This window comes from Lissotriton vulgaris, chromosome 3_1 (genome assembly GCF_964263255.1).
Source record: "Lissotriton vulgaris chromosome 3_1, aLisVul1.2, whole genome shotgun sequence".
NCBI lineage: Eukaryota > Metazoa > Chordata > Amphibia > Caudata > Salamandridae > Lissotriton > Lissotriton vulgaris.
The window spans coordinates 611,511,225-611,532,763 of record NC_141689.1 but is presented as its reverse complement, the minus strand read 5'-3'; the positions used below and the strand labels follow the sequence as shown (position 1 = coordinate 611,532,763).

The window sequence follows — 21,539 nt, the reverse complement described above, 5'->3', positions numbered from 1 at the left end:
TCCCACACCTCCAGCTAGCCACCCCTTCTGGCAGGCAATAACTACTCCGGGGCACAAACTGGGCTGCGGAAAGAAGTTTGCCATGGCATGGACCTCGGCCTAATCTTAGTTCCGCATATCATAGCGGTCGCCAGGCCAGATACTTGTTGTGCGGGCCTCGACCACAACAAAACGGCTTATTATCTGCAATGGGATTTTCTCCCTGAGCACTCCATTCCCTTCCCCCTTATATAAAGAACACATGCAGCAAATACCAATGACCAATGTAGAACATTTAATTACATTCGCATAAATACGTAGTTATACTTTGTATTACATCAGTCATTTGCGATATACAAGTATGGTCATATGTTAAGAAAAGAATTAGCTTGCTCGTAATCCTGAGCTATAATTAGTACTGGCTCAAAGAGATTTTCAGGTTGTGTCCTGGCAGTTAGTATTAACACTTTCATAATAAGTTTTCAAGAAAACAAAGATCCCGCTGCTCCTACTACACTTAGTGTAGAGGCATGCCGCTTTCTGTTAATTTGTGCCGATTTAGTAACTCTTTAGTTCCAGTAGAATAAATTTATTCCGACATGTCGGTTTTATCAAATTGTTTAATCCACTCACAACTACTGCAATCCTGACGCATGTACTGGCTAAGACAAAAGGCACAAGGCACACAGTAACGGTCAGCAGAATGCCATGCCATTAACCCCACATCCCTAGTGAGTTGGATTTCTTTATGTTCCAGGATTAGTGGGTGCCATTTTGAATAAAATCTCCCTTCACTATTCTTGCATGAAAGCCTTGAACCTACAAATTTGAATGTGAATTAAGTTTACCAACGCCATGTTTACAGTTTTTAGAGTAATTAAGAACTAAATCTGATGATGCAATGAACAACCTTTGTGAAGTCACTTTGTTAAATGGACACAAGGCGAGAAGCAGAGTGCTTAGAAGAAGGCTAACTGCTCACCTGTGCTTTTTATTATGAGTGAGGTGCCAGCCTCGTGCGGGTCTATGTGCGGTCAATATAAGTGCAAGCATGATATTGCTGCAGTGGAGCCAGTCTTCACAGACGTCAGTGAAACTGCTCCGTTGAGATACATTTGTACCCATAACGACATTATAAGAGGTAAAACACATATCCTTGAAAGCCCACTGATAGTCACTGGAAATTGTTCTATTATATACATAAAATCAACTTTTCAGAAGCTTTTAGACAAAATGAAAAAATCTATACAATAAATCAAGCAATTGCATGCGTGGAAGCTTCACATACATGTACTAAAAATAAATATAATAAATTATAAGATATTGAAAACTGTGGTGGCTCATATACACACAGAACATGCCGACAGTTAATTTAGAGGTAGACAGATGGCAGGTGTGGAATCTGCAATTACATGTCCGGCACCCAGGAAAGGATACTCGTCGAAAGACTTAATGATTTTTTTTGTAATTTGTGAGATCTCAAAAAACGCGTTTGGGCGTGATGGAAGTATTCTGTGTTTTCACTTTAGTCTGCGTTCCTGAAATCATGCGCGGTAAGACCTCATTGCATCATTCGCACGCGCGCAGCAACGCCAACTGCGCCCAGAGGTGGATTGGTCCACCCGTCACTAATGACGGGCAGTAACATCTTTCTCAATCTCAAGTTCTGCAAAGCTCACAATCTGTTTTCAGTTCAAAGTCATCGAGTCCTAGGGACTGATAAATAAAATGTATGTTTGAAAAAGCTCCTGACTCAAAGTGCTGGTTTCAACCGTTAATAGGTCGCTTCGTCCATGTTGTCATCACTGCCACCACCAAAGTCGTCCCCGTCTTCAAAATACGAAGCAATGTAGTCATTTTCCTGCGTGCAAAGAAGACAAGATTACGAGTTATTGACATTTACAAATGCATCGTATCCTCTCTGGATCCTCATCTTGTGCTGAACTCGGGACTCCACGAGAAACATGCAGAGAACTCTATGTTCAAAATCCCCTCCCACGAGTAAAGGAGCAATGATTTTAGACTGGCTCCTTTTAATGCAAGTTGTGATGGCCTTCAAATAACACTGCCCAGAGCAGTGCTGGAATTGGAGAAAAAAATTGCCTCCAGGAACCGATACATTGGGGTCCAAGAGGAGGCAGGGGTAAGGCGGTGGAGTCAAGATGGGAGGACCTTGAACAGTAGTCAACTTGTACATTTATTTAAAAAAAATCTGCTGCAAAGAAATTGACATCAAGGAAATATGTGATAGTAAACCGTTCTGGATTACTTAATTGTTCACAAAGATGCTGCATCTTAAAATATCTTACGTGGGTTAAGACACCTACTGCTTAACTCCTTGTGTGTCCAGCAATATCGAAGGGATTATAATAGCGGTAAAATAAATGTAATTGGTTAACACAGATCTGGGAGAGTTCTATGCGCTGTCCAGTCACAGTTTTGGCTGATAAAGTAGAATAGAGGGTTAATGTACCTGTTGTAAAGCACATCGTGTAACATGCAGATCACAGATTTGTATGTTTTTAGATAGGTAAGTGGGCTACTGCTTTTGACATGGAGATAGTTTTGTTACTTCCAGTTCCTAAATTGCAAGCCTTCTAATATAGCACAGTGAGCTATTTACCAGAATCAAGGAGTTGCATACAAACTAAGTCATGAGTTTAGAATCTTAATGGTTTTTTTCTCATCTGTTTTTATTCTACGATTGCAAAGAAGGGTTCCTTTGGGAAGTAATGTAGTCTTTTTAGTACAGAAAACCACAATTATGTTTTATATCCTAGCTTTAGTCAGGACTTTATAACCGGACTACAGGTTTGAATGAGATGTGATTTTTACACCTTATATCCCCCACTGTCTTATGTAACATTCCATATGCATTGATTTACACACTTAGATAATATTATTGTGCCTCTGTGTGTGATGTAAAGCACTATGACACCACACACTGGGACGAGTAGCGCTATAAAAGAATTCAATATAAATAGTAGGTGTCATTTAAATGAATAATAGTGAAATTACTCCTACAGAGATAAATCTTGCATTCTCAACAATGAAAGCACATCTCATTTATTGGGATGTGAGCAAATGTACACACCTGCATTCAATAGTTCCTCTTGAGTACTTGTGAAGTGATAAGCTTGGTGCCTTTGTTTCCTTCCATTACATTGGCATCTAGGTGTTAGGCTCCAGATGGTTCTCAGCCAAGATGATTGAATAAACGCAGGGGAGATGGCTTTATGAATCCGACTTGCTTTGGGTCCAGCTGATGTTAAAATAAGATCGCCTCCATGCTGCCTGCAGGTTGCCGGTCTGAATGGAATGCAGCCAACGTGCAGGCACTGCTGAATTATGTCCTGGTGTCAGAAAATGCAACAGCAAATTTCCCTAGATCAGCCAGATCCAGCTGAGACAGCAGCCAGAATTGAGCTCCAGAGTGTTACCCCTACTTTCCAGCACTGGCTCACAGCATGGGAAGGCTTGTTTAACTCAATAACATCACTCATTTTTAAGTCTCTCCTAGACAGCAATTGCTTACTATTGGTTGGCCTCAATGGCACTCATTTGCTTGCTTCTTATTGGTCAGCTGCGTACACTTCCTTCCTCTTCGAGTGTTTGCGTCTTGCCTAGAGATTGGAACATAAATTGAGTCCGCCCACTGCTCAATTTTTAGGCACTACTTTTTTGCTTGTGTTTAAGCACTCTTCTTAAGCTGGCTCCCTCTTGTGCTTGTCCCACCTCCTTCATCCTTATTGCTGCTTGCCCCATCCGCCTTCCCTACCTTGTTAGTCTCGTTGCTTGCACCTGATAAAACCCTAGCTCCCTTGTTGCTGTTGTTGCCTGCCCCCACCCGACCTCTCTCCCTCCCTGTACTGTTGCTTGCCCCTGTGCACCCTTCTTCCTTCATCAGTGTTGTTTACATCCCACCTGCCCTAAAAAATAAAAGCGCTATGACAAGGACACTGCTAACTATGTTGTAGCTCCTTCCCCCTACACCCTCTGTGTTGCCTTCCCATGCCCTGCGTGTTGCCACCCAGCCTTCCTTCCAGCGGTAATAATAATAAAAGAATAAAAAAACACACTGACAGTTGCGTCAGAGGTGAATTTAATAAATAGAACTTGACCAAAACAACAAAGATCCAATCTGTAGAACAGGAGTTATGAATTTTAAAGAATACAGTGTAAAATAGCTCCCAAAAAGCACAAAGTGGCAACCGCGACTATCTTGTTGCGCTGGACCAGGGCAAAGTGAAAAGTTCAGGCCAGCCCAATGGGACGCAGGTCGGATACAGACACCAGTTAAGGCCCGCTAAAATTTACCTCTTCAAGTTTGAGCCAAGAGTCCTGTTGGCATTGAAGATGGCCACGAGAAGCAGGGAGAGCGTTGTGCAGGGTGTCCGCGAAGCGCGATGAGCCAGCCAGCATTGTGAGAGGGAATTGCTGGAACTTCAATCCTAATGAGCGGTCGATGTTTAAATGCGAAGAGCCAGGCTGGCAAAGCTTTACGCTAATTTGTTGTTTGCAGGTCACAAAGAGCCAAAAACCTTGATTTCAGCACGTGTGAGTCACACCAAAGGTCTAGGACTTTAGGCACCAATTCTGGGTCAGGAACGAGCTGCAACTGGGTCCAGGGGGTGATGCAGGATGTATGGCAGCCTTTTATGTCTCTGAGCCTCACATCAGCCAGCAGGCTAGCCCTTGGAGTAACTCTGGGCTCCTGGATTGAAGATGAAGTGGGAGGCCCAGTTCTCCTTCCCCCAGGCAAGGGGGCAGCAGGCAGCAGATAGGCACAGCAAGGTAGCAGTTCCTTCAGAATATCAGTCAAGCACAGTGGCAGTCCGTTCAGCAGCACAGCAGTCTTTCTTCATGGCAGCATAGCCACAGGTCCAGAAGTGTACTGAAGTGATGGTGTCCAAGGTCCAGTATTTATAAATAGTTGTTGTGCCTGTGTAGGGATACACTTCTAGAGGCTTGCCTTTTAAGTTCACAAATGCCATGTCTTCCTGGCCTTGGATCCAGACTAACTAGAGGCAATGCAGCCCGTGCATGGCTACAGGACACAGCCTATTCAAGTGTAAGTGGGGCTGGGCTCAGCTCCTCCCACCGATCCTGACATTGATGGGTCATCCAGTCACATCTAAGCCCCCTACTTTGTGTGGCTGTCTAGGAAGAACACACAAAGATCAACTGTCTGATATAATCAGTCATGTGACCCAGAGACAAGCTGTATGCACCAAATGGCTAAGGCAAGAAAATGCCAACTTTCTAAAAGTAGTGTTTTCAAAATTGCAATTTAAAACCAGTCTTCACCAAAAGTTAGTTTTTAAATTGCGATTCCAGAGACACCAAATATGGACCTGTTACCTATTACCATTTGGAAATTACACTTCTAAAATATAATACGGTAGCTCCAATGTTATCCTATAGAGAGGTAGGCCTTGCAGTAGTGAAAATGAATTTAAGCGTTTTTCCCCACAATTTAAGAGTTTTTCCCAACCAGGACATGTAAATCTTAAAAGTGCATGTCCTGCTTTTTAAATGCATTGCCCTCTGCCCTATAGGATGTCCAAGATCTACCCTAGGTGTGACTGCTATGCATTAAAAAGGAAGGTGTGGGCCAGGCAAAACATTTACTTTTCAAGGTCAAAATGGCAGTTTGAAACTGCAAACAAGCTGCTACTTAAGTGGGTGTCAAAATAAATCTGCAGGCCCACCAGTAGCACTTAATGTGCAAGCTCTGAGACAGGTAGTACCACTTTATCAGGGACCTACAGGTAAATTAAATATGACAATTGGGTATAAGCCAATCGAACATGTTTTAAGGAAAGAGTACAAACCTTTTAGCACTGCTTAGCAGTGGTAAAGGGCACAGAGTCCTAAGGGCACAGGGTCCTACGTTCAGTAAAAACAGGAGGTGTAAAGGCAAAAAGTTAGGGAAAAAACATACCAAGGATGCCAGGTCTAACAGAGGTCATTTAACATGTCATGAATTATACAATATGTGAATTCATAAGCAGTGCACAACAGGTTCACAAGTTATAGTTAACTCAGTGACCTATACCTGGTGAATTCCGGTGATGTCAGTGTAATTTAGGTTTTATCTTAATTCAACACCTGTCAATAACATCACTTTAACCTTTGGTTTTTTAAGTGAATTGCTGGAGTTTTTTGATGCAAGCTAAAACTTTATTACCATACCGAAGTATAATGCCACTTTAACCTTTGTGAACATATATACACACACATACACACCCACACACACACACACACACACACACACACACACACACACACATATATATATATAAATACCCACACATATACACACATAAACAAGTGCTTATGTCATTTAAAAAAAACACAACTTACCTGCGTTTAAATGCAAGTGGGGCAGAGAACAGCAACGCCCCTCCCATCTTGGCAAGATGGCCCATCTTGTCAACACCTAATCTCATAGTCTAGGAAGGATGCACAAATGCCACCTGCCAATTACAGCTAGTCATGTGACCCAGTATACAGGCTGCAAGCACCAAATGGTTAGGACAAGAAAATGCCAACTTTCTAACAGAGTAATTTTCAGAATTGTGACTTAAAATCAGACTATTATAAAGGTGCGTTTTAAATTACAATTCCTTAGACACCAAACTTGAGGTTTCTATCTGTTCCCACCAAAAAGTTAGCACTGACTAAATGGAATAAGGTAACCCAACGTTATCCTACGAGGAGGCAGGCCTCATGTAGTGAAAAAAACAAATGAGTTTTTCACCACTAGGACACGTAAAACCTAAAAATGCTACTTAAAAATGCATGTTCTACTTCGGAAATAAAATACACCCTGCCCTATGGACTTGTTAGGGCCTGCCCTAGGGGTGACAAAAGTATTAAAAAGGGAGGTTGAGGCCTAGTAAAAGGGGTATTTTGCAAGGTCAAATTGGTAGATTTGAACTGAAGACAGGCTGAAATGGTAGAGCTGAGACGTGTTTTAACAGGCTACTTAAGTGGGTGGTGTAATAAAGGATGCAGGCCCACAAGAAACCTTTACTTTACAGTCCTTGCTTACATGCAGTAATGTAGTACCACTTTACTAGGGACTTACAAGTGAATTAAAATGACATTTGGCTGAAAGCCCTTCTTAACATGTTTAAAGGAGTGAGTACAAGCACCCTAGCATTGGTTAGCAATGGTCAAGTGCACAGAGTCCTAAGGCCAACAAAAACAAATTTCAGCTAACAGGAGGGGAGAAGGCAAATAATGTTGGGGAAAGCCACATGAAAGGCGGTCAGCTGCAAACATAACGTATCCGTGTAATATAACACAGCATAAAATAACACAACACTACATAACATAGCAACACATAGCATAACATCACATACGATAGCTTAACACATAACATCCCATGGACAGCACTCCACAAGCCAACAAAGTGGCAGCAGCCTTAGCCCCCGGTGGAATGGGCTCTCAGACTTTCCAGAGGCTGCTTTTTGGCCAGTGCAAAGCACATCCTAATGCAGAGGACATTCAGCCTTGAAAGAGCTTTTTTCTGCACAGCCTTTCCTTTCTTTGCTCCGGAGAGCCCCACAAAAAGCTGATCGTCCTTGGTATGACTGATGCAAAAGCTTAATGTTCTGTTTGGGTCTAAATGATGGAGCCTCTTCTCATTTTTTGAGGAATGAGGCAGGGTCAAGCATGCTGGGAGAGTGATGGATTGCCCAAAGTTCAAGGAGTAATAACTTTAGTTATGAAGGCCCCCTGAAGCCTCAGCACCAATTTGTTCAGGAATGAAGGTGGTTTAAGGCAGTTGTACCTAGACTGGAGCTCACTCACGTGATGAGCTGAAGTGATCGCCAGGGGGAAGAAACTATTTAATGTCAGAAGACGCAACAAGCAGCTGTACACATGAGGAACGTCAAAACAAAGATCTTTCCACTGTGCCACCACAAATACTTTGGGAAAGAACATCTGTCAAACCTTTAATAAACCACGTCAACAGGTATTAAGAAGAAAAAAAAAAGACAGTTGATCTTGCAAATGCAAAAAGGCCAACAAATAAGCATTAATAGTGTCCACTGCAAGACCTTCCAGGGTCTAAGACAATCTAAACAATAAAATATCCAACAGTTCAGCTTGCAATGGATCTGTCTTTCTAACATGACACCAGGCAACAAATTTGTACCTGGCATATATGGTTATGTAGATAGACCCATCAGCAAGGATGCCTTCCACAACTTCAGGTGGTAGATAAAGTGCAGTCAACTGTCACGGTTTCATTCTCCAATCATGGTGGTATAGATTGAGAAGGTTAGAGTACCGAACAGTGCTCTGATGATGCAACAGAAGATACTCTGGAAATGGTAGCCTGGTCAGATGACAGAAGTTCAGAGTACTACACTAAATGGGTCAAATCTGAAGCCATTTGGATGACTTGGGCCCGATGCCCCTGATCAACTTCACAACGGAAGGCAGGAGAGGCAGAAAGATATACAGGAGTTCCATGCTGTACTCCAGCTGAAATGCATCTCCTATTGAGAGCTTTTGCGGAACTCCAATCCGCAAACATTTTGACACTGCATGTTCGACAGTGGCAAAAAATTCTGTGTTCAAATACAATCCGGGCACGATCAAGGAGATGTCCTAATGCCCCAGCCAATTCCAGAGATGCAGAGCTTCTTGGCACAGGACTCCACTATATTTGTTGCAGTGCCATATGGCAGTAGTGTTGTCCATGAGAACTTGCACCAGCCTCTCTTTGATGGTCAGCAGGAAAGACTTCTGTGGCAGGCGAATGGCCCACAAGTGCAACAGATTGATATGGCGCCAGGTTTCTGAGGGAGACTAGAGTTCTCTGATCTTCATATTTCCCTCCCCTTGCTGACCTTCCCTACTCTGCGCACAAAAGGAGATAGGTCCTTGACGGGGTTGAGAGAGGGCTGGACCCTATAGCAGTAGTGCATCTGTCCCAGTCAGATTTGGTTGAGGAAGAAGAAAATGTACCGGCCAAATGCGGTGGAGCAGCCACTATTGCTGATCTCATGCAGTCTCCTCTTGGATGGCATTCAACAGGTTTCCCTGCCCATTGAGACAGCAGAGCCGTCTCAGTGGAGGGACTGAGGAGGGAAGAGTCTAATACCACCTGGTAGAGTTGACAAACCGAATGCAGTAGGCTAATAGGACAAGAAACTTCAGACCTCCTCTCACCGAGATCCAGGACTGAGATTGAAACATTGGGATCAAAGCCCAAATGTCATGGACTCCTTGTGATGGAGGGATGACTTGGACTGAACCATGCGAAAAGACCGCTCCTATAAAAGGCAGTCTGTGAGGAGTCAGGTTTCACTTTGGCCATTTAATCAAGAACCCAAACGCTGTAAGGAGGTTTGTCGTCATCTGGAGGTGGTCACAGACTGATCGAAGCAAGCCATCCTTCAACAGCCAGTCATCAAGGTAGGAGAACCCTGGTACTGCCATACCCCAAAAGAACAGCGGCAACCACCGGCATCACTTTTGTGAATACCCGAGGAGCACTACTGAGCAGAAGGGGAGCACAGCAAGCTGAAAATTCTCTTGGCCTAACGGGACCCACAGATCAAATCTGTGGGACTGCAAGATGGGTATATGAAACACACATCCCGCCAGTCCAAGGCCACCATCAAGTTGCCTACATCGAACACATACAGCTGAAATAAATTAGGATTCATCTTGCTCTTGGAAGCTTGGACCTTAGTGGCTGGAGTGCACTTGAAGGCCAAATACCTGTTAGAGCCCAGATTTTTTTTTAAGTGTATTGATATAGTGCTTACTATCCCTGACTAGGCATCAAAGCACTTTTCAGCAAGTAGTACACTACCAGAATTAAAAAAGGATTAGTGGGGAATTAGTATAGGGAAAAATGAATTATTTGAATTGTGGATATATGGTTCGGTTAGTTGAATTGAACAGGTGAATGGAGGGATAGAAGAGGGAGGGGCATAGAAAGGGTTTATTTGGAGTTCGTAGTAGAAGGAGGTTTGGGATGAGTCAAGTAGAGATGGAGGCGGGAAGAGTCTCTAGAAGTGGATTAAGGAGAAAAATTAGGTCTAGGATGAGTCTAAGGAGGGATACATGAGGAAAGGGTTTAGAAAGGGTTGTTTGGGAAATCTGAATAGTAAAATGAGGTTTGAGGTGATGCAAGGAGGGACTGAGGAAGGAAGAGTCTAAAAAGGGTTATTTTGGAATACAGAATAGTAAAAGGAGTTTTGGTATGAGAGAGTGGAGATGGAGGGTATTTGAGAGAAATATCGGGTGAGATATGGGGTGGTGCATTGGAGAGGTTCTATTTTTTTAATTTTACTGTAGGAGTAAAGTAATTACATAGGTACATGGAAGGTATATATGTATATAGAAGGTAATATATCAGGATTTAACCCTATCCATGCTGATGACTGAATCGCTCCGTCATCAGCCGCGGTGGCGCTGTGCTGATGACGAAGAGGTTCCGTCATGGCCTGGCCGCCGCGTCTGGCAACTTGCAGTCCCGGACTGATGGGTCTTGATCAGGCTGGATTTGTTCCGGGCAGGCAGAGCTCAGACAACACCGAGCGAATTCTCCACCTTCTAGACAAGTCATCCCGGTTCCAGTGAGACACAATGCTTTTCTCTATAGACTTGGAGAAAGCCTTTGACATAGTCTACTGGCCCTATCTGGAAGCGGTACTGAAATGATTCGGACTGGGAGAAAGTTATCGGACCTGGGTGCTCAGCGGGTATTGGGGGCCATGGGTGACTGTCAGAGTGAACGGTGGGAGATCCGGGAACTTCTCAATAGAGTGTGGAACGCGACAGAGGTGTCCCCTCTCCCCGCTGTTAATCGCGCTCTATATGAATCCATTTGTGCGTGTCAGGGACGATCCCAAAATTACTGCCATATGATTTGGCAGAGAGGAGCATATAATCACCCTATACGCAGAAGATGTCAGTGTTTCACTCGATGGCACGCGGGAGTCGCTGCCGGAGTTTATAAGGGAGGTCGGGAGGTTTGGGGAAGTGAGGATTTCAAATTTATTTAGCTAAACCACAAGCATTGAGCCTGTCGATGTCACAGAACTTGAAGGATGTTCTTGCACAGACTCTCCATCCGATGGGAACGAAATCTAATGTACCTGGGGTCCAATTGGCCTCATCTATCCAGGAAGTGATAGATATACATTTTTGCACACTGGTTCGCAGAGTGCACACTGATCTAGCTTGGTGGACAGCTTTCCCCCCGCCCTGGATCGGAATCATCACAGCCCTAAAAGGTCGGTCCTCCCCAGGATCCTGTAAGTATTAATGACGGTACCGCTCTGGCCCCCTTTTAGGACACTTCAGACTTTACAAAAAGCCCTTCAAAATGATGTATGGGCAGGCGCTCGAATGCATCATCAATTTACCAGGCAGACTCCAAAGCGGGGGGACTGGGAGTCCCACGTATTTTACAGTATTTCCAAGTGGCGCAGGCTAGATTACTGGTGGAATGGGCACACCAGAGTCCGAGAAAAGCTGCTTTTCATGGACATGGCGCTGCCTGGAACATCCTTGTGGAAGGCTCAGTTTTTTAATAAGACGCACAGCCCTCCCTGCCGTCTTTACCTTTCTGTGATAATAGGCCTCACTCTCGGAGTCTGTGACTTTGTGGCCGTCAGAAGGGGCTTTTCATACTCCCCCCTCTACCCCCCCCCCCCCTCCCTTCTCTTACCCCGGTGGCGGAGAACCCAAACTTTTTCTCAGGACTGAATACAGTGGCCTTTCGGGAGTGGATGAAGCCGGGATGCAGGTCGATAGGCCACTTCTTTGATCTGGGTCCCTTACGGTTTAACGACTTAAGGAGAGATAATGACGTGCCTGAGAGGGAGAGATTCTGATACGTTCAAATTAGGCATTGGCTGATGCAGCTGGGATGAGACAGACAGCCTAACGCCACTTCGCAAGTTTTGAGAAATGGCTATAACGCAAAGAATCAGACAAACATTTGGTGTTGGACCTGTATAAATTGCATTTTGACAAGACCCCTAAACCTAGACCTGCGGCACAGCTGTGATGCGGGTAACTGAGGCGGGAGCTTTCCCTTCAGGAGTGGCGCGAAATCTTTCACCGAGTTAGGGAAACAGCCACTAATGTAGCTAGCACACAAACAGTGACAAAGATCATCACCTATTGGTATTCAATCCGGGCCTGCATTACACAGAGCGAATCCACAATGCAGTGACAAGGGCTGGCGATGTAATGGTGCTCTGGGGACGCTTCTACATATCTTATGGGAGTGCCATTTCTTGACCCAACTCTGGGAAGAGGTCCTGACAGATATTTTTAACAAACATATTTTATACAATATGGCAGGTTAATAAAGCGCCGCAGTTATTGGTGCAGTGATACAATGTTTCCAACTTTGTGTACAATTAGTTCAAACAGTGTCCTGAGGTCTGAAAAACTAATATGCACACATGGTAACCCTTTATGGGTATTTACATTTCAGGATCTACCATTTGCATTAGCTGGTACAGTTATGAATTGTCCAGTAAATCAAATAAGGAAAATACAATTTTTCAACTGACTACCCCTCAGCCACACATCAGGTTCACCCCCAGATGATAAGATCCGGACCTGGACTTTAACCTTTCGGTCACATAAGTGTCACATGGGGGTCGTAAGGTTTTAGGGACAGCGATCGGGTGGGACGACACGGAAGCCAGTAGGGGTCGGTGAGGAATAACTACAATGTCACGTGGCAGGGAGAGGGGGGTGGTATGTTTTATTTTTTCGGGAGGCATAAAGGTGGTCAGTAGCCTGAATGACTAACATCTGGTCCCATCCCATAGAGATGGGTGTTTTGTGTAAACCTCGGAATTCCTCCCACCTGATGATAGCGCTTTCTCCTCCACTCCATCAAACCTCCTTGTGCCAGTTGGTTAGTGTAGGGGGTAGGCTGATTTCCATTTCATTGTAATAGCGTGTTTTCCTATGAGGATAGCCATATCCGCGAAGCAAGGTTGTACTTTGTGATTTTGGGCGTCGGCGTAGTCCCAGCAAACCGCTCTCTCATGTGTCCCAGTCGGGGGTACCTATTATTTCTCCCACTATTTGTACAACTGAGGACCAAAACCCTCCCAGGTGTGGGTACGTCCATAGCATGTTTAACATGTCTGCATTCTCTGCCTGGCATCTAGGGCAGCAGGCATGTGGGTCAGGATATATACAATTGAGGTGATGTTTGGTAAGGTATGCCCTGTGAAGGATCATCTATTGTATGAGTTTGAATTTGGCATTACGAGATACATTTTTGGGGAATTCCAGGAGAGAGGTCCAGTCCTTGGCGGTTAGGTCTCCTCCGAGATCTCTAGTCCATTTTTCTCAGAGTTGTGAGAGCGGTCTCTGCCTGTGCCTGGACGCCCCTGTATAGCCATCTAATTAGGTGGCATCCCTCACCCATCAGATATACGGCATGCGTCAGTTCATGTGTAGGGGGCTCAATCCCATCTGGGGACCAGTACTATTTAACGTATCGAGTGATGGTTCCGTGTAGTATAAACAGGGAGCGCCAGACTCCCTGGTCCGAGCTAAATTCTCGTGGTCCGCTAGCGCGTCGTCAATGAACGCTACGACTGTGGATATTCCTTCCAGAGGGAAAGACTTTGTCTGGTGATTAACCCTGTTGCGGTGGGGATTCCAAGTAAGGGAGTGTTAGGAGCGTAGGGGAGGCTTTGTCTGGTATATTGAAAGGCCCTTTTCCAATAGAAGAGTGCTATTCGTAGAAGAAGGGGGGTCCTGACAGAGACTGACCACCATTTTGGCACCCAACTCCCCCGGTTGTCGGCCTATGTACTGTTAGGCCTCCCTAATCCATTGACTTTTCCCCTTAAAGCTAGGAGAGGAAGACACATTGCGCTGGCACTGGGGGCAGCTCATCAAATGGTCCTAGCCCTCTGTGGCACTGACAGACTCCCGACAAAACTAGGGTGGCTTCACCACATCTGGCACCTCCTGAGGATGGAAAAAAATTCAATGACTTTGAAATTACAAGAGGATGCACTTGGGGAAGTCTGAAAACCGTTTATCGCACTTCTGTCGAAGGAATTCACAGAACTCACCTGTCCTAGGTATCTAAATTTTCTACGCCTGACTAATCTATAACCACGTCCCTATGAAGACCCTCTGAAATCTAAGAACCAGGGATACATAAAAGAATAAGATCTTATTAACACCCAGGGAGGGAGGGTTTGGGTGGGTAGGGGCTGAGGGGGCGGAGCATCTTTTTGTATATTAAATAAGCGCTGCTAACTGCATTGACGGCCGGATGTTGATGCTACGTCAGAGATTTTACTACTTGAATATTGACGTTATGTTGTAACGAATAAACAAATATAAACCTAATTTTCTTAACATTATTCACAACTATTTATAAAATGAAAGAACGTTTCCAGCCAAAGATGAATGCAAACTGTTTGGTACTAATGGTTTTAGGTATTAAATCATTTTCTTTTAACTTAATGTGATTGTTTATATCACAACGCCTGATGGGAATGTGTTAATTTAACAAATAGAGAGAGGAATTTTATTTACTTTCCCTAAAATAAAACAGATTCAAGGCATGCATCTTGGAGGTCTACTATAGATGATGATATTAGCAATGCTGGTGATTGTAATGTTTTTAGTTTGTATATAATCATTATTTTAAAATAGGGCTAAAGAAGTAACAGTGCACTTTTCTTCCCATTTTCCAACACACGTGGGAGCATTTTGTATTATGTCCTATTTAATGGATTTGCACTCATTTAATGTAAGTCATATTAACATGATAGTATTTAGAACTAGACATAATAGTGCAAACAAATAGGTAAACGTGGATGATATCACATAGTTAAACAAAATATTATGCTTATTTAACTGGAAGTAGCTGCACAAAACAGTCTGTCTTCCCAATCCCTGTGTTGAATGAGAATGACGTCGATAACAGGCCTTCAGTTTTGAGCAACGCAGTGAAGCATCTTCTGTCAGTTAGCATTTGCAATCCTGCTGCTCTCTGTAAACTAGATTAACCTATTAGTCTACAATGCACGGATCCCAGGGGGCTGCTGCTTCCTGACTCGGAGGACAGCTCTTTACTACACTCACAGAGATCAGCCTCATCAGCACGCATCAGACAGGCCAGATTAAAAAGAAACGGCCAATGAAAAGCAGGGATGTGCTCCCTTCACTGCCACCTTTCAAAATAGTTTTTATTCACATTGTTCAGCGTAATTGTGATACATCTTAAATCACAGTAAGAGCTCAGATCATGACAACTCGTATGAAAGTGCTGGTACATGCAGTCACGAGCTCCATGTACAGTAGTACGTTTCTTATTTAAACTGTAAAACATAGAAGTCCAATGGACAAGTTACTTCCCCTCGGTAAAGCCTTACCTGGTAGAGACTCTTTAGCCGCAGATTTCCTACCTTAGAATTATCCCCAGTCGTCAGATTGGATCTGGAACGCTTTTAAGCAGTATCCTTGTGAACTGGTAGGCGGCATAGTTCAGCTCCATGTGGTGTCGTCGGCGTCACCGAGGACGCGGACATCAGTTTCTCTTTGCAACTTTCCACAATGATGCGCGGAGAACACTCACACTAGTGTGGAAAACGAGTGCCCTAAGAATGAAAAGTCCTGCCCCTAGACATCCATCCACGGGTAGGATGGGGGCTTGGTAAGGAATCTGCGGCTAGATAGTCTGTCCCAGATAAGGAATAAGCAACTTGTCCATCTGATAGACTTCTAGCTGCAGATTCCTTACCTTAAAATAGATACCCAAGAAAAACCTTCCTGGAGGTGGGTCTGCAAATTAATTTAAAAACTAAAAAGTCCTGTAGGACCAATAAAACTAAGTGTCCAACCCTATGGACCTGACTGTCTGGGCAGTAGTGTTTATTGAACATGTGCAGAGAAGCCCACATCGCTGCCTGGCAGATGTCCATGACCAGAACTCTGAGAGCTAATGCAGCTGTTGCAGCCTTGGCTCTGGTTGAATGTGCATGCAAACCCTCAGGGGGTTGATTTTTGGCCAATGCCCTGTATAACTTAATGCAAACCACAATCCATCAGAAAATGGTCTGCTTCTGCACAGTCTTTCCCTGCTTCTACATCAACATATCGAAACAAAAGGGGATGATGGACGGAGCGTTTGAGCAAATTAAACACTCACCCCTAGTCAACAGATCTGGGTTTAATCCATCACCATTCTTTAGCTCACTCAGCCACCCCAGTTCAGACATGGCCATATGCAAATCAGTCTGACCCTGTGCCTCATGGGAACAGTCCAGCCCGAACTGCCAAGCCATGACTTCCCTGGACCGGAAACAAGCATCCTGGGTCCGGTTTCGGATTCATAATCCTGATCAGCCAGGCTATCTTGAATCCAGTGGCCAAGTGAGCAAGGGACTCACGTCTGAGCATACCCTGCCAACTTAGGGCGAACAAAGCGAAACAAATCCATCCATCACCACCCCCTTTTGTACCTCTACATCAACATACAGCACAAACAATTGGTCGTCCTCCCAGAACTCTTGTGTGGTCAAAGTAGAATGACCATGCTCTTTTTCGGTAAAGACAGTGAAATTGTTCCTCCTCCTTAGAGGATTGTGGCAGAGCATAGTAAGTAGGCATGGCAAGGAACTGGCCTACATGAAATAGAGTGACAATTGCACCGGCTTGTCTGGCTAGTTGTTCAAGTAAGGAGGCTTGGATGACAAAACGTGAAGCTCATTGACCCTCTGGGCAGATGTCACTGCCACAAGGCCGTCTTGATGGTAAAGAGACTGAAAGGTGAATTGCGCAATGGCTCAAAGGGAGCGCACATCAAAATCGTGAGAACCATATTCAGGTCACACTGGGACAAGATGAAAGGAGGGGAAGGAAACATTTTGCAAACCTGGCAAGAACCTATGTACAATAGGGGATTTGAAGAAGAATAGCTGATTAGGCAACCGCAGAAAGGCTGATACAGCAGAAAGGTAACCCTTTAAGGTGCCCCGAGCTGAGGTCTGCTGGACAAGGGAAAGAATAAAGAGAAGAACCTCAGAGAGGGGAGCAGAAAGGGGATTAACCTCCTTGTCTACACACCATGCCACATACTTTGCCCTACGGCAGGCGATTTGGTGGAGGGTCGCCTGGTTAGCAGAACAACATCACAGACTTGCAGAGGAAGGTAAAAATCTGTCAACAGTCACTGTGCAATCTCCATGCAAGGAGTTGGATCATTGACTTTGTTTAGGTGTAGAACCCTCCCCTGTTGCAGCGACAGAAGATCCTCTCGAAGATGTAGACTGATCGGAGGACCGATGGACATGCTCAACAGCTTGGGATACCAAACTCTGAGCCCAGACCGGGCCTACAAGAATGACTCTGGCCCAGTTATTCCTGATCTTCTTGAGACATCTGGGCCGGAGTGGTATGGGAGAAAGGCGTACAGGGGGACAGAGCTCCAATCGAGATGAAAAGCATCTCCGAGTGTGCGTCGCCTTGGAAAGTCCAGAGTGCAAAACTGCTGACATTGTGCGTTCTTGGTGGTGGCAAACAGATCTAACCAAGGCTCTCCTCACTGCTGAAAGATCTTGCGCATTCTCCAAATGGAGACACCATTCGTGACCCGCTAGGCATCTTCGGCTGAGTTTGCCTGATCTGGCGTTCAGAGAGCCTGCCAGATGTTGAACTACCAGGGATATGCCCTGTTGTCCCAGCCATGTCCAGAAGCAGAGTGCCTTTTGGCAGATGGTCCACGACCACACACCGCCCTGCTTGTTTCAGTACCACATGGTGGTGGTGCTGCTGTCCATGAACACCTGCACCAGCCTTCCCCTGATGGAGAGTAGAAAAGCTTTCAATTTTAGCTGGATCACTCGTAGCTTGAGACGTTTGATGTGAAGTCCAGAGTCCTCCGGATATCAGAGGTCTCTGATCTCCACTTCCCCAGATGGCTAACCCATCCCAGGATTGAAGCGTCAGTCACCACTGTCAGATCTGATTGGGGAAGAGAGAGGGATCTGCTGCTTACCCAATTGTAGTTAGTCAACCACCAATGCAAATCTTTTGCAGTTCCCTCCAGATCAGGACCACGTTGGATGGATTTCCCTGATGCTGCGCCCAATCGAACTTCAGGTCCCACTGCAAAGTCGCATATGCCAGCAGGCATGTGTCATCAGCAGGATGAAGGAGGCCATGAGGTCCAGCAGCCTTCGAGTCAGTCTCACTGAAATCCAGGATAGATGCTGAAACATTGCTATCATAGCCTGAACAGCCTGGACTCACACGCAGGGGGACAGTCCCCAAACTGCATGGTGTCCAGAACAGCTCTGATGAAAGGGAGCATCTGAGAGGGAATCGGGTGTCATTTCGGCACGTTGATTGTGAACCCCAGTGAATGTTAGTCTGGAGGTAGGAGTTGACTGCCTTCAACAGACAGTCATCGAGATAGGGGAAGACTGGCACCCCTAATCTTCACAGATAAGCTGCAACCACACCATCACCCTGGTGAACACTCGAGGGGTGCTAGTAAGGCCAAAATGGAGCACAGAAAAATTATAAAGCTCGTAGTCCACCGTGAACATGCAGGTAACGCATGCGAGCAGGCAGGATGGGAATGTGGTGGAATTATACATCCTGCAAGTCCAACGCTACCATCCAGTCTACCTGGTGCAGGGCAGACAAGACTTGAGCGAGCACAAGCATCTTGAATTTCCCCTTCCGGAGGAAGAAATTGAGAGACCTTAGATCTAATTTAGGTCGAAGGCTTTCATCCTTCCCTGGGCACCAAAAAGTGTAGGAATAGCAACCACGACATACTTCTGGCATCGGCACGTTCTGTATGACTCCCTCTACCAACAGAGCTGTCAATTCCTGTTGGAGTAAATAGAGGTGGTCCACCATCATCCTGTTGCAAGCAGGTAGCATGGGTGGAGGGGTAGTCACAGAGACTAGGGTGGGTGGAGGGGTAGTCATGGAGACTAGGGTGGGTGGAGGGGTAGTCACGGAGACGAGGGAGTAGCCCCTCCGGACAATCTGTAAACCCACTGGTCAGATGTGATGGACGGCCAGTGGGACAGATGATGGAGCATCTTGCCTCCTACTACTGGGTGCCCATGTTGATAATGTCCATTAGAAACTAACGGGGTAACCCAAGAAAAAGCAAAGGACCTGGGTATAATTCAGTACATACAACAATATGGTCCTACTGGTAGAACTTTGAAACTGATTATACAATATTAATTTATGTATTATGATCAACAAATTGATTCTAACACGAGAGAGAAGAAACCAAAATAAACAAACAGAATCAGCCAAATAAATTCCATTTATATTTTAGTAAATTGATAATGCATTTATCTATTGAATATTATATAGTTGCTCCATAGAATGTATGAGACAGTGCTCGTAAAAGTGCTCATGTGTGAAGTGACATAGGGCAGAGAGGAGTAATATTTATCAAAAATACAATAGAACAATGGCTAAAGGAGCTCAAAACGGCCCATGTGATATGCCTAAAATCTTTTACTCCAGATAAATCCATAGCGAAGGATAGGTGGCAGATGAAAGAAAGCACGCCATCCATATGGATCTGAAACTTCAATCTAGGCTAGGAAACAATTGTGGACGTTTCGACCTAACTGCCGCGTGAGGTATGTTTTGCAATTACTTTCTCTTGCACTCTATGGAGCAACCATGATAATTTTCAATAAATGTATGCATTATCAATTTACTAAAATATAAAATGAAAGTATTTTCTAAATTCTGTGCATGTTTATTTTGGTTTCTTTTCTCTCTCTCGCCAGGATCAATTTATGTTGATCATAATCCATACATTAAAATCATATATGCAGTTTCAAAGTTCTACCAGTGGGACCATATTGGTAATGGGGCAAATTATAAGGGTTTGGAAGCTGCGGCTGCCAGTGTGTTTGTGAACTGACTCAAGCTCTAGCTAACTAGGTCTGTGGGTACTGCGTCGTTGAGCAGGCAGAGGCTGGGAAGATTGTGTGCCACAGTGGCTGGCTGTATAGAGACACGGTTGGAAACCCCTTCCATGGCCACAAAAGGAGCAAAAGGCGGATTGTGGTTGGCAACGGGCAATAGAAAACCCCAATAACCTGGCCATAGCTCTGCTGTCCTTAAAGCGCTCTAGCACAGAATCCACCTCGTCTCCGAAGAGAGGGGGGTCAAAGGGCATGTCCACAAGTGTTGCATGGACATCCCCTAAAAAGCCAGTAGCTCTCAGCCAGGAGTGGCACCTCAAAGCCACTGTTAACGAAACCACTCTGCCCAGCGAATCAGTATTGTTCAGTCCACATCGAATTGTGAACTTACCTGCATCCCTCCCGTTGGCAACAGCCTGGGAGAGTATGGCCCATGCCTCTTTTGGGACCACAGGCAGCACCTGCGTAACCGAGTCCCATAGAGGACAGGATTAACAGCCCAAAAGGCGGTGTTCACTGACCACAGTGCCAGGCTGGTGGAAGAAAGCCTCTTTTTGCCTAAGGTATCCAGCCTCTCGGAGTCCCTGTCCAGGGAGTGGTAGGGAATGTGCCAGGACTTACATGGGAAGTTGAGGCTTGGACCCTCAAACTCCTAGAGTGCTGGGTAAAGAAATTGGGGTCCCCTGTGGCGGGGCGATGGCAGCAGGCAATTGTCCGGTTCACAGCAGCCCCAATGCTGGATTTGGACCAAGTCCCCAGTAAGACATCTGTAAGTGCTTTGTTGAAGGGAAGAAGTGGTTAAGAAGGGATCACTTCAAGTGGAAGCACTTCTGTCAAATTATTAGTCTGGACTGCCACTGACGGTAGGTTAAGGTCAGAGACCTCAGCCGCCTTTCTAACCAGCATAGCAAAAGACACTCCCTCCTCCATAAACAGTAGCGGAATAAAGCATGCCAGATTCTGGAGAAGTGTCCAGCCCACATGCTCACACCAGTCTACAATAGGGCCAATGGGCTGGTATTCTTTAAGGTCTAGTGACGCCTCCTATTCCTATGCAAGTCCTGGCCCCTAAGAATAGGGCTCAGGCTTTGGCCTAGAGAGCAAGGCTCCAGTCGGCGTTGGGGTCCGCGTTGGACGATGCCCCTCTGGCTCCATGCTGGAGTCACGGATAATAATGGGGATGGCACCTCCGGTGGGTACTGGCATTGGAGAAAGTCAAGGTGACATGACCACTGCTAGTCCAGATCCATCTGTAGATCCTCGGGGCAGTATTGGAAACAGGGCCAGTGCCGCAGCTGGCAGCGAACAAATAGGGGCCCCTCCTGACCCTGCGGGGCCAGGAGGCACGGCGGTGGGATGCTCAAATATGAGTTGCATGGCCTCATAAATTTCCTGAAGATCAGCGGGGGTCACTCCAGCTCCCGGAAACTGGGGAAAGCACTTAGCCAACCCAGGCACTGTCTTAACCCGGGAGCCATGCCTAAAATAGTAACGCTCACCCATCTGAAGACTTCGACGGAAGGGGCGAAGTCTGACAACTCTGACTTCTTGCTCTTTTTTTTCTTAAGGGACTTACTGACACCTTCAAGTGAGACAAGAATCTAAAGCTCC

The 21,539-nt window shown here is 45.4% G+C and overlaps 1 protein-coding gene across 1 annotated transcript in view; it reads right to left on the bottom strand.

Annotated features, from left to right (window-relative positions):
- Positions 1 to 255: 255 nt before the first annotated feature.
- The window catches only part of POLR3G (RNA polymerase III subunit G), a 236,657-nt gene continuing 215,373 nt past the window's right edge, over positions 256 to 21,539 (bottom strand). Inside the window, exon 7 of the mRNA XM_086962996.1 lies at positions 256 to 1,840. Coding sequence (XP_086819122.1) covers positions 1,754 to 1,840 — 87 coding nt within the window. The 3' untranslated portion in view covers positions 256 to 1,753. The remainder of the gene's footprint in view (positions 1,841 to 21,539) is intronic.